The sequence below is a fragment of the Anguilla anguilla genome, chromosome 17 (genome assembly GCF_013347855.1).
Source record: "Anguilla anguilla isolate fAngAng1 chromosome 17, fAngAng1.pri, whole genome shotgun sequence".
Lineage (NCBI taxonomy): Eukaryota > Metazoa > Chordata > Actinopteri > Anguilliformes > Anguillidae > Anguilla > Anguilla anguilla.
The window spans coordinates 17,049,617-17,063,503 of NC_049217.1; the positions used below are offsets into that span (position 1 = coordinate 17,049,617).

General features: G+C 48.0%; 1 protein-coding gene across 2 annotated transcripts in view; it reads left to right on the plus strand.

Annotated features, from left to right (window-relative positions):
* Nucleotides 1-10,769, plus strand: part of LOC118216154 (ATP-sensitive inward rectifier potassium channel 12-like) — a 64,672-nt gene extending 53,903 nt beyond the window's left edge. For both annotated transcript variants that reach the window (XM_035397192.1, XM_035397191.1), the window contains exon 2: nucleotides 8,109-10,769. In XM_035397192.1, coding sequence (XP_035253083.1) covers nucleotides 8,319-9,605 — 1,287 coding nt within the window. In that variant the 5' untranslated portion in view covers nucleotides 8,109-8,318 and the 3' untranslated portion in view covers nucleotides 9,606-10,769. The remainder of the gene's footprint in view (nucleotides 1-8,108) is intronic.
* The last annotated feature ends 3,118 nt before the right edge of the window (nucleotides 10,770-13,887 follow it).

Genomic DNA, 13,887 nt, shown 5'->3' on the forward strand with positions numbered 1-13,887 from the left:
AGTGGAAAGAAGACAAGAACCACGCTGCTTAGCTAAGAGAGGCGTTCGTAATAACAGTCTGAATTATAGCAATAAAGACCTTATTCAATAAAGTACTGCCCGTGAGAAAAGTCTATTCTCTGTGGCGTATCACAAAATCACTCGTTTAAGCCTGGGCTGTATGATTAAATGACTGACACAGCTAGGCACTAGCCCTTCTTTACAGTAGATCATGATCTTGTGTAGGGGCTGCAATTAGAGGCGGCCATTAATCTAAACATGGTTTCCCTGTCTTGCCTGCTAGGAAGCTATACAACCTAATGTTCTGTAATGATATAATACATAAACAGGAGAATTCTTAGCAAACTCAATGGCTAAAAATCAATAGCACCCATGAGCCAACCGCGCACGCGGTAACCTCCCTTTAAAGAACGTCTCTACGCATACCCCCACCCCCCTCCACCCCACCCCAAACGACGCAGCAGGTGGAAGCGTTAAACCAATCGTTTCGGCCGCGGTGTTTCCTGTGCCGGTGTGGCTGGCACGCCTGGGACCCAGCGGGCGCAACCGGCCCGTTTCAAACAGGTGCGAACGACAATAAAAAAAAACAAATTAAGCGCTGCGCCCTGTTGCACAAAAGAGGCCGCCGCTCAGATTCAATTTCAAAAAGCGCTCGCCTCCTGCCTCTCTTTCGCCCCGCGAAACGAGCATTGCCCACCCTGTTCCCTTGCTAACGTTTGACACGGCTTACGGTTCAGTAAAGAAAACACAAAGCGAAAACCCGGAGGGGTCAAACATGTGACCTGGGTCAGATTCGCAGGGGTGGAGGAGCCAGGTGCACTTCCTGCTTCAGAGGGGGGAAATAAAGCTGGGGGTTTGGAAAGTATTAGAGAGCATTAGAGGGCTTTCGGACTTCCTCTTCCCAAGGGGGGCTCTGGGCTGGCTACTGTGCATTCCCACCGACACCCTGCATCAGCAGCAAGGGAAATGACGTCACAAAGGACTTCAATGTCACGTGACTACCCTCGGCTCCTCAGCACTCCCTCACAGCATTCAGTCGTGAACGTTTCTGTCTCTGCTCTCCTGAATCAGCTTGATCTTGCACATGACCGAAATTTAACCTTTAACTGAGGTAATGTTCAAAGAAAAGCTATGAAGAAATAACTTGGCCGCACAGTGCATTACTTCCTGTTTCACTGGGGTATAAATATGGAGTGACGCACACGCCAAGCTCCCGTAGTCATCCATTATCATGCGGAAGGTTAGTGAACACAAATGAAATGAGTCTAAAACCATGTTGACCTTCGGAAATCAGACAATGCCTATAAAAAGCCAAATGCCTGGATGTGCACATACCCGCTATAATTAAGCATTTTACAACTGGAGCTCTGGTGAACCTGCCTGGTGGAGATGAAAGTGTATTTTGCCCCCCCCCCCCCCCCCCCCCCCCCCCCCCACGCGCAGCGAGGAGGGTGGTTTGAGAGCCAAAGAACGCTCCAAAGATCACAGCTGGAGAGCTGCAGACGTTGGTTGCATCTCAGGGTCACCGAGCTGGAAGGCTGTCATCCAGTCGCGAGCCCCCTGTGTTTTCATTGCCACGTTAGCCACCCGGCTGCAAGATCAAGCGCTCACGCGGAACAAACCTGCTGCTGATTTTCAGTTCAGTTTTATTTGTGGGACGCCTTTTACAGACGCACCGTCGCAAAGTTGCTTTACTGAAAAACAGAAAGCAGGAAAAGTTATTTTACACATAGCGGCCTTTATTGATCCCCAGAAAGTCACCAGTAGCTGTGTTGCCACAGGCGGCGGTTAGCGGTACAGCTTCTCTGAATTTTATAGAATCTTTTTTGAGTGGGATGCGTTTACGCACGCAACGACAGTTTATTATTTAAAAAACATATATTTTTATGAGCTTTTCAGCTTTATTGGACAGGACAGTGTAGAGAGACAGGAAGAAAGGGGAAGAGAGAGGGAGAGGCGTGCGACAAAGGTCGCGCGGTCGGACTCGAACCGCCGACGTCACGGCTCGTAATGAGCTTGTGGACAGTGCTCTACAGGCTATGCCAGGAGACACCCCTCAACAACACTATTTCTCAAAATATAAATGATTAAAAGCCATTTCAACACTCTACTATCTAATTGTTTGGGTAACAAGCGTGCAGTGACCGGTATTTAACTCTTATTATTAAGCCTCCTCAAAACCCTGCTTCCCATGTCTATGCAGTTCTCACAGGGTGGAAAGTTAATCACTTTTTTGGGTAATGGCATTGGCTGTTTGAATCAAATAAAGCCAAATTAGACAGCAGCAATCGCACACTTCAGCATGAATGTGGGCCGATGTGTATCTCTGCACTGCAAGCATCAAACGTAATTAGCAAAACAAAAACGCTGGTGCGAACAAGCTCAACAAACTCATTGCCATTATAATTATATTACCTGCAGGCTTTGTAAAATAAATAAAAGATATTCAACTGACATGCTTAAGTGTTCCTGATACCACTTACGTATTTGATCCAGGTCTGATTACTATGCGTTTGTTTTGGCTTCAAATAATTGTCTGTGCTCTATTGATATACACAGTGTATACTTTCACAGTACAAATAACTAGACACTGGGTGATGAATGATGTATTATGATATGTGTAAAGTAGAAATCATAGTCACTAGATTTTCAAAGTGCCACTGCAAATTTCTCCAAAATGATTCGTACTGTTTCTTCTCGGCTGGTCATATGAGAACGTACATAATGACAGTGGTGTCCTTTGATCCGTGACATAGGGCATAATAACTTTTCAAATTTGAATTGTGCAGGCAATATGTAGCATACGTTTGAGTGTTCTTTGTCATGCTGGACAATTCTTTGTAAAAAAAAATTGTTCCTCTCATCATGTGGGAAGTATACACATAATCAAAAACCAGTCCAAGTAGGCCGCAAGTAACACATTCTTCTGTTGTTCTTGTGTTCTTGTGTCGAAGTTCACTGTGTATAGCAGGGAATGCTAAACTTGTTTACCCCTTAGCTATGATTTTGCAGCGTAGCACTAGCTGTGTGTAAGCAGGTAGCACTAGCTGTGTGTAAGCAGGTAGTGCCAGCCGTGTGTTAGCAGGTAGTGCCAGCCGTGTGTTAGCAGGTAGCGCCAGCCGTGTGTTAGCAGGTAGCGCTAGCCGTGTGTTAGCAGGTAGCGCTAGCCGTGTGTTAGCAGGTAGCGCTAGCCGTGTGTTAGCAGGGAGCACCAGCCGTGTGTTAGCAGATGCTAAGCTAACACACGGCCTGCCTGTATGTGCTAAAGGGGTCAACGGCGGGGGTTCCTCACGGTTTAACAGGCTTCTGTTACCCGCACTTGTTCCCGCAGAGGACGGGAAGAGGGGCGCGAAACAGCGAAGCGTGTTGCTGCGGTAACGGCGCTTGATGCAACCGGGAGCAAGAGATCCGCATTAAACACCCGCCAGCATCGATCAGGCCTTCCGCGAGGCCCGCTCTCGGGCGCGCGGCGAAAGCGCTAATGCAGCGCACGGCTGAGTGATCTCTGGCTAAACGGTCTGAGAAAATGGCAATTAGACCGACCCTAATGGACTGAGGATTAGCTCTGTGTGCCCACCAGGGCCGGCAGCCAGCGGTTTAGCTTAAAGAGAAAAATGATAATTAAAAAGTGGAGGGAGGGATGAAAAAAAAAGAACACTTCACGTTTTTTTCCCCGCGATTAGTAGAAGTCTGCTTCTTTATCAGCAGGGCAAAGGGAATGACGTGGAGTTGGTTTTTTCCATTAATAATGTACGTTCTACAGCGGCGATCGAGCGAGCCGCTATGACAAACCGAATAATGCGTCCATTAAAAGCCGAGGAGGGAAGGGCCCGCGTGATCGCGGCTCGTCTGCCGACGCGGTGGCGTTGGGAGAAAACACAACGCAGGTGAAGTGTTCGGTCAGCCATGCCCCTGATAAATCTGCTGAGCAAGGGATTGTTTTCCAGGGTCAAACTCGACTCACCAAAACAAACTCATCCTCAGAAATGCACTGGGTGTCTATATGTGCATGGCGCTCGCTGCTTTCGAGCAGAAGTGTTTCCGATCACCGCGTTCCCCTTTGCAGGATAGTAAATGCTTTCATTCCCAACAATCAGGGGAAGTTCAATTCCAGAGAGACTGACCGTGCAAATAACTAACTTCAGTCCTGAATGGCCAAATGTGAGTGGTGCAGGGAAAATGGACACTATTCAACACAAGCAAATCTTAAGCTTGGTGTTTTAGGCTTTAATGGGTGGCAAGTGAAAGCAGTTTGTTAGAACTGGCCAATCAAGGGCAGAATTGTAATGCTTCTACAGACAGCTTCCCTAAACTGCAATGCGAGCCAAAATGGAGGAGTGTGGCGCGAAGTTCACCTTTTGCTGTTCATGTCTGCAGTGCAGACTGTCTCTGCTGAAACAGTCTAGCCGTAGAGAGCCTGCTGAAAGCTGGTCTGAAACAGAGCAGCAGGCTGGTGTTCATGGGCAAAATGTCAGGGGGGAATTGCATTGGAGTTTAGAGGCAGTGTTGCGTTCGAGCAGAGGTGGCGGGCGGGCAGCGTGTTATTGGCATTTCAGGAACGGTTGTGCGTTCGAGCGGAGGAGGCGTGGCCTGCGGTGATGCAGCAAATGCGTTTAGCTGTGATGTCAGAGCGGCTAACGGAGCTGCAGAAGCGCGGCTGCCATGGCGACACACTCAGCTTGCTGCTTTTCTGGGCAGGCAGTCAGACGGGCACCACCACACAGCTGGAGGCTGCCCCAGCTCTGGGAAACGCTGCGACTCCGTGGACAAATTTAGAGACCAAACGGCACCTTTCTGTGCAATGTGCTAGACTAGTTATGATTTTTCTTTGCAATATCACTGAAAACATACAAGTGTGCACCAATCTAAAATGCTTAGAAAAACTGCAAGAAATGTCCTGCCTATGAGGTACAGTTCCCTCTTCTGAAGTTCAGAGTCCATAACACTTAAGAATCCATTTAGTAATTCTGACACATTGAACAGATCTCAAGAATTTGTTATATAAGTACTAAAAAGTAAAAAAATAAATAGGAATCCTGCACAAAGCACAAAATACACTATATGACCTAAAGTTTGTAGACACCTGACATTCAACACCTCATTCAAAATTATGGGCATTAACATGGAGTTGGTCCACTCTTTGCTGCTATAACAGCCTCCACTCTTCTGGGAAGACTTTATACTAGATGTTGGATCATTGCTGCAGGGATTTGCTTCCATTCAGCCAGATGAGCATTAGTGAGATCGGGCACTGTTTGGGCAATTAGGCCTGGCTTGCAGTTGGCTTTCCAATTGACCCCAAAGGTGTTGGATGGGGTTGAATTCAGGGCTCTGTGCAAGCCCGTAAAGTTCTTCCACACTGTTCCAGGCAAAACCATTTCTATATAGACCTCGCCGTGTGCCCTTGGGCATTGTCATGCTGAAACAGGAAAGGGCCTTCCCCAAACTGTTGAGGAAGCACAGAATTGTATAGAACCTTATTGGATGTTGTAGCATTAAGATCTACCTTCACTGGAATTAAGGAGCCTAGCCCAAACCATTAAAACAGCCCCTGACCAAAGGGTGTCCATATACTTTTGGTCATATAGTGTCACACTATCACAGTAATGGGCAACATGCCCCAATAATAAGACACAATTCCATACAGTGCAATACACTATGATACCCTTTCCGTCCTTCTAAACCAAAAGGCACAGAAACTCAAATGGAACTTAACATTAGATCGGAAATGCAATATAAAATAAATGTGAGTCTTCAGTTATGCGTTGTTCCGAACCTTTAATTGTTTCTGCTCGTTCCTTAAACTCTGGTAGTGCAGAAAATGGCGGAGCGCTTCCTCCTATAAGTGCAGAGCTCTGTGCAGCGCGATGTGTCGGGGGAACGGGGCCCCTGTGAAACTGAAGCAGGTGAAGTTCCTGCCTGAGGCTCAGGTGACTCAGCAGCCTGCCTTCCTCCTCGGAGCGAACGGCTTCGTTTGACGAGCCTGGCAGGAGTGGGAAAATTGAAGTCGTCATGGTGATTGAAAGAGCGTTTGTTCTGTTGGCAACAGCGAGCTTTCCCTCGCAGTCTGTGTGCCCACATCGCGTAACTGTGTCTGTCTGTGCTCTGTGTCGCCCAACACCTTTGAACCTGCCTGCCACTGGGCCTGTGTGCCCGCCATTGAGCCTGTGTGCCTGCCATTGGGCCTGTGTGCCTGCCATTGGGCCTGTGTGCCCGTCATTGGGCCTGTGTGCCCGTCATTGAGCCTGTGTGCCTGTCATTGGGCCTGTGTGCCCGTCATTGGGCCTGTGTGCCCGCCATTGAGCCTGTATGCCCGCCATTGAGCCTGTGTGCCTGCCATTGGGCCTGTGTGCCTGCCATTGGGCTTGTGTGCTCGCCATTGAGCCTGTGTGCCCACCATTGGGCCTGTGTGCCCGCCATTGAGCCTGTGTGCCGGCCATTGAGCCTGTGTGCCCAGCATTCAGCCTGTGTGCCCAGCATTCAGCCTGTGTGCCCACCATTCAGCCTGTGTGCCCACCATTGGGCCTGTGTGCCCGCCATGGAGCCTGCATGCCCACCATTCAGCCTGTGTGCCCGCCATTCAGCCTGTGTGCCCGTGATTGGGCCTGTGTGCCCCCGTGCCCGTGATTGGGCCTGTGTGCCCTTCATTCAGCCTGTCTTCTGCTTCTCTCCGCAGTTGGACATTCACTGGTTGAGGGTATTACTATCAACTTCTGTTGGCATGGCAATAAAGTATTGATTGATTATTTTGATTAGTAAAGCAAGATGCTAATATGATTTAGGCATTATTACTGAGAATTTTACAAACTGTGATGCTCTTATATCATGTCCCAAAGCTGGGCCAACAAGCAAACACACACATGCACGCACGCACGCACGCACACATGCACACACACACACATACACACACATACACACGCACACGCACACGCACACGCACACTCACACCCATACACACACACACACACACCAATAGTAGGCCTGTATATTATATTTAAGCGGCCTGCTATGCCAATTTTAATCAGTTCACATTTTTAGCACCAGGAAACCCAGCTTGATCAGTACAGGAACCGGTGCTTATATACCCCCCCTCCCCACCCCCACCACCACCGCCTGGAGCCTACAAAGGGGAGGTTATCGAGTTGCTGTGTTTTAGCCCGCAGCAGACACCGAGGGTACTGTAGTCTCAGATTACATAAGGATCACTTACTCTTTCCCGTACAGACTGTCCAGCCGCTAGCTGTTTGTTTTGCATTTTACACCCCATCAACTCATTTTGCAGTCACGTTTGCAAACGATATCGAGCACAACAACTCTTCCCCATGTGCCCCAGTGGAAATTTCTGCTTGATTCCAGTCTGGTTCAAAGCCGATTCAGTTGGTTTGGAGATGGCCAAGCTGGCAACAAGGTCGTTGAGACAGTGACCATGCTGGCAAGACCTTACCTATGTCTAAATCAGCTCATCTGCCTACAGCATTTTGAGTATGCAGCTTGTATACTCAATAGTAGGCAAGTACAGTAGGCTGTTTCAGACATGGCCCATGTCCAGCTGGTGGGGCAGTTTGGTAGAACAGACCATCCATCCACCAAGTTCCAGATAATATCCAGACATGGTCCACCTGGGTAATGTTGTGGGTTTTGGGTTTGGGTTGAAATGCCTGAAAAAATCAAAGACAAAGAGAGTCTGCTTCTGGCATAATTATTCCTGAAATTTTTACGTCCGTGTTGTTCATTTCTAAAGCCATTCATCGCAGACCAAAAATACCCACATGAAATGATACCAGATGGGGTTTTCAGAAACTTGTTGATCAGCAGACACTGACTGTTCCAACCTTTTTTACGGAATATTTTTGGACTAACAGGCACCAGAGACACGCAGCGATGTACATGATATCCTGTCTTGCACTCGTGCAAAAGGAGCAGCTGTGCTTTCATACCAATCAACAAGCAGGGAATACATAGAACTAAAGCTTTCTTTCAAAACCATCAAAACTCAAAGATTATAATGTCCCACACGGGCAAAGCCAAAACAGTCGGCTCTGTTGCTGTGATTTTGGCTGAATCAGAACTTGATGATCGAGTTTAATAAAAATTTTCTCTTTCTACAGGCTGTTGGAAGGGTTTACAGATATATCCTTGCACAAAGCTCCTGACGCCGAGAGGTTCCTGAGCACAGTGAGCTGTTCCTGAGCACAAGGAGTGGTTCCTGAGGACAGGGAGCGGTTCTTACCATCACCACCAATGGACTCATCAGCGCCCCCCGCCAGCTCAAGACTGCACAGCGTTCCGGCCCCTCAGCGCCTGGGGCCCCGCGAGTGATGAGCGCGGGCGGGGCCGGCCGCTACAGCATCGTCTCGTCGGAGGAAGAGGGCCCGCGCGCCGCCACCATGCCCGGGGTCAACGGCTTCGGCAACGGCAAGATCCACACGCGGCAGAAGTGCCGCAACCGCTTCGTGCGGAAGAACGGCCAGTGCAACGTCCACTTCTCCCACATGGACGACAAGTCCCAGCGCTACCTGTCGGACATGTTCACCACCTGCGTGGACATCCGCTGGCGTTACATGTTCATCATCTTCACGCTGGCCTTCATCGTGTCCTGGCTGGCCTTCGGGCTGGGCTTTTGGCTCATCGCGCTGGTCCACGGCGACCTGGACAACCCCGGCGGGGACGAGAACTTCACGCCCTGCGTGCTCCAGGTCAACGGCTTCGTGGCGGCCTTCCTCTTCTCCATCGAGACGCAGACCACCATCGGCTACGGCTTCCGCTGCGTGACCGAGGAGTGCCCGCTGGCCGTCTTCATGGTGGTCTTCCAGTCCATCGTGGGCTGCGTCATCGACTCCTTCATGATCGGTGCCATCATGGCCAAGATGGCACGGCCCAAAAAGCGGGCGCAGACGCTGCTCTTCAGCCACAACGCCGTCATCGCCATGCGGGACGGGAAGCTGTGCCTGATGTGGCGGGTGGGCAACCTCCGGAAGAGCCACATCGTGGAGGCGCACGTCCGCGCGCAGCTGATCAAGTCGCGGGTCACCGAGGAAGGGGAGTACATCCCCTTCGACCAGATAGACATCAACGTGGGCTACGACAAGGGCGTGGACCGCATCTTCCTGGTCTCGCCCATCACCATCCTCCACGAGATCGACGAGGAGAGCCCCCTGTTCGGCATCAGCAAGCAGGACCTGGAGACGTCCGACTTCGAGATCGTGGTGATCCTGGAGGGGATGGTGGAGGCCACGGCCATGACCACCCAGGCACGGAGCTCCTACCTGTCCAGCGAGGTCCTGTGGGGGCGCCGCTTCGAGCCGGTCATCTTCGAGGAGAAGAACCAGTACAAAGTGGACTACGCCAACTTCCACAAGACCTTCGAGGTGCCCTCCACCCCTCGCTGCAGTGCCAAGGACATGGTAGAGAACAAGTTCCTGGTCCCCAGCGCCAACACCTTCTGCTACGAGAACGAGCTCGCCTTCATCAACAGGGACGAGGAGGACGAGGGAAATGCGGAAGGGGTTCTAGATGAAGGCGGCACCGGCCGACACGAGCTGGAGAGACTGCAGGTTACTCTACCCCTAGACCAGCGGCCATACCGGAGAGAATCGGAAATATGACCCCTGACTTTTGACCCGATGTCGGCATCACTATTATTCTTTTCTTGGTTTGTTTCGTTGTTCTGTTCATGAACACATGTCGAACAATGCAAGTGCCATATGAGAATTATGACTATTGCGAAAGCTTTGCAGAGTCAAGAGACAGGCAATATCTGCTGAGGCGGGAGGGAGAAATTATGGTAAGACTAGAATACTCAGCTTCCTCTGGGAGTTATCAAGAATGTCCAAGATAAAGAAAACGGTCAGAGAACGACCCTTTTTCTTTATCAAAACTTGAAATTTTTCTTTTTTTCATAAGTCGAGCTGAAAGCTTTACATAATACAATGAACGATGATTTGGGATATTTTTAAAAAGGGAGAAGGTTATCTTATATATTTAAAGTGTAAATAGATTTGCTTAGATAAGCTATGTTTCGTGTGGAGTATTATTTTAAAGAGATTTAACAGTTTGTTATTTATACACACCGCTCTTTAGCTCTTAGGCACACATGACTGTAGTATTGGTGGTGGAAAGGTGCACTGGTCCGCCCCTCCGGAAGTGCTGAACATGGTGTATGAAGCACTGGGGCAGGGCCTTTCGCATTTAGGCTACCGCAGCAGGAAGTGGTTAGCGAGCCGTAGCCACAAGTCACAGAGCACGACACTGTAGAACAGGGGTGTCCAATCTTATCCAAAAAGGGCCAGTGTGGGTGCAGGCTTTTGTTATAGCCCAGCACAAACACACCTGATTCTACTTATCAAGGTCTTGATTGAAGACCATTCTTAGTTAGTTACTTGAATCAGGTGTCATAGTGCTGGGCTAAGACAAACACCTGCACTGGCCCTTTTCGGATCAGACTGGACACCCCTGCTGTGGAACATGTCCCTGAAGTGTGGGTTGGAAATAAAAGCAATGCGTTTTAAACTGCTACTGGGATGTGCAAACTGGTAACTGTTGTAACTACGGTTACAGACCGAGCGGCGAGCTCGCTGTGTGGTCGCAGGAGCGTTTCCCCCCTTCGCCGGTCGATCCTTCTTCGGTCCTCAGAGTGAAACGTTGTTCCCTTAAATCACTGTCCCTCAACATCATCCAAAGCGTCTGACCATGGTGAATTTTTAAACACAAATACAACTGATAGAAATTAAGTACTCACAGAGCAGGTGGCAGTGAGGCATTGGGTGGGACGAGTGGGACGGGGACGGGGACGGGGGGGACTGGGGTCAGGGGGACAGGGGGTCTAGCTGAAAGTGCACAGTAGGAGACTGGTGTGAGAATGCGAGATATCTTATCCCATCTTTTTAAGGTGCGATCAGTTCAAAGGAACATGAAACAGACTGGAAGAATCGTTGATCATAATCCTAAACCAGCGCCCATCTGCTGACAGCAAACAATGCAGACATTCTCATACATGCCCACCTGATTTCTTTCTTTGTGGGATTTAAAAAATTCATTAATTTTTCACACTTTTTACTTGAACTGGAAAAACAACACAATGAAATACTGCTGGCTCCAGACAGAAAGGTACTGTAAAAAGATTTCAGTGAGTGATGTAAAGCCAGCGCTCACAGCCAATGTATTTTTTTTGTGACTGCTGGCTTTTCTTTATTCTATTTCTGTTTTAACTTCAGCGCACTGAAACATTTGAGTCAGATAAGCATGCCAAATTTGAAACTGTAAAAGGATTTCAAATTTGCTTAACGTATTAGCCCTTTAAATAAACATATACCTCAAACAAAATGAAAAGATGTTTTTTGCTCGACCCCTTTACGCTGAATTCACTTTTATACGGGAATATACTCCTTTTAAGTATGTATGAGTCACATATGAAAGAGTACTTCATTGTTCAGCTGCTAAAGTGGCAAGAACACAAGAAGAAGACAGTCCAGTGATGACACTGATTACAAGTACCTACATTCATGACTTGCCTATGCACAATCACTATGTGATCAGGAAACCTACTATGTGTTGTAATGTAGAAAAGCTTCTATGGCTTGTTTGTTCATGAAACACAGAAGATCACCCCAGTGGCAGGATTTATATAGCGTCTTACAGTGAAAGAGGTCAGTTTGAAATAGCCTGAAATCACTTCATTGGCAACGGACATGTTGTGGTAATTATTTTTAATGTTCCACAGCCATAATATAATAGCCATCAAATTAATGCATATCTAAACTAAATTAATGCAATGAAATCTGCAGCGAATAATGTAGTGTCAGTAATATAGGGATACGCTGACTTTGATCTCTTTAAACATAAAGTAGACAAAGTAAAAAAAAGACTACAGATCTAAATTAACTGGAAGAAAGAGTGCTAATTGTTAAATGATAGGAGAAAATTGTTAACATGCAGTGGAAGATCTGGATCGAGGGCCTCATAGCCAAGACTTCCCTTACAATCACATACATGAGATCCAAACACCCAAAAGTGATGTTTCCTCCTTACATGCTTGGTGATATAAAACCAAAGTTGCAGATTTAAATGACTGACCGGAATGAACGCATGTATTTAGCAATATTCTTGACAATGTTATTCCACCGTTCCATCAATTTAAAAAAAAAAAAGGCTTTGCCGTCAAGGGTTGGACAAGTGCAAAGAAATATCCCTAAGTAGGACAAAGTCCACATTCTGGACCTGTTTCTGCCTTTTTAATTGTGTCTGTTTCTCTAAGTTCTTCTTTTGGAAGGTGATTATTATTATTATTATGATGATGATGATGAAGTAATACCTTTCTGTCCTCACTTCCAGTTATGTTTTGCAAAAAAAAAAAAAGATCACAAATCAAGCCATTGCTTCCGGGCTACGTATTTACACTGACTGTACCAACCTTTAAGGTGTATGTATGTGGCTCGAAAGATCATACAGTAATTCAAGATACTTAACTATTACACTGTTAATCTGTGGCTCAGTACAGTCAGCTTGGTCTAATTATGGAAAACACAGCCAAGCATGTGCTGTAGGATGTGACAGGCTGTTCCCGCAGATCTTGTTCTGGAACACCCTCCGACCGCACGTACAATTAGTCTGAAGTGCGCGTGCACACCCAGAGGACCCAGAGTACGTTTAAATTAAATCCAGCAGTCATTACTGTAATGTACTTCTCTGGCTCTTCTGGGGCAGCCTTCAGCTGTGATCTCGTGTAGGAAGCAGCGGGGCGGGGTTTTTTCGTCTTTCGGATTCACGCCTTCGTAACGTTCGATTAGCGGCTCGCGGAGGGTGGGGGGGGGGGGGCAACCGGAACGCCGCGTTCCCGTTCGGTCCGCGGCTCCACCCTCATAATTAGGAATAATATCGTTACGGACGCTTTCATGTTCCTTTAATTAAGGCGTGAGGCAAAGAAAAGAAGCCCCATAAGGCACATTAGCAACACCCGGATACAAAATGGCGGAACTGCATTAGAAAAGGTCGTCGTTGCGACACGAAGGGTTAGCGACAGGCCCACGAGCGAAACGACTCTGCTGGTGAATCCCACGAATCCACGCTGCCCCAGTGTTGTCAGCCCCTGCAGTGTGTGTGAGAGACCGTACAGAATGCACACCGATGCTGAGATACAGTTAGCAATAAGCGCTGGACTTTTAATCCGTCACGTGAAAGAATCAAAGTCCCGTACCATCTGGCTGAAATGTTGTGAACAGTGAATAGTTCTGTTGTGAATAGTGAATAGTTCTGTTGTGAATAGTGTTTATGTACCACTGGCTGAAGTAACCGACACCTCTGAATCTCTCCGATTGTTTGGACGAGCCCCTCCTGGTCCGTGAAAGTGGATGGAGAGGTCATGTAGGCAAAGAGGGTGTTCTGGCAGCACATTGCCGAGCTCTTTACACCATTAGTCGCACGAACGAAGTGCATTCTGGGCCAGACAGGACGGTCCAACCTGTGACACATTCCTGTCGCTGAGTACTGGATGGATTTAGCAGAGACGTAGTACCCACATGACCTGCACAGGGTCACAGACTAACCTCTTACTGCTTCATTAAACTTCATTTTCGTTTTTATGCACGCACAAAAAACAGCTTGAGAATGTAAGAAAGCAGCGCAATGCAGTCGTTGAATTCTCATTTTGCCATTTTGCTTCTGGGACATAACAAATGTCATCCTTGGCAGGATGGTTTCAATACCTTATGTCGCGTCCTCCATTATAAAAAGGGGACGTTTTGTTTAACATTTAAAGACAATAGTCCAGCAGGCAAGTGCCAAGAGGCCATCTCACACATGTCAGTTTACTCCCCTATAGAACAGCACATTCAGGTTTACGTTCCTATAGAACAGCACATGCAAGTTTACTCTACTATAGAACAGCACACA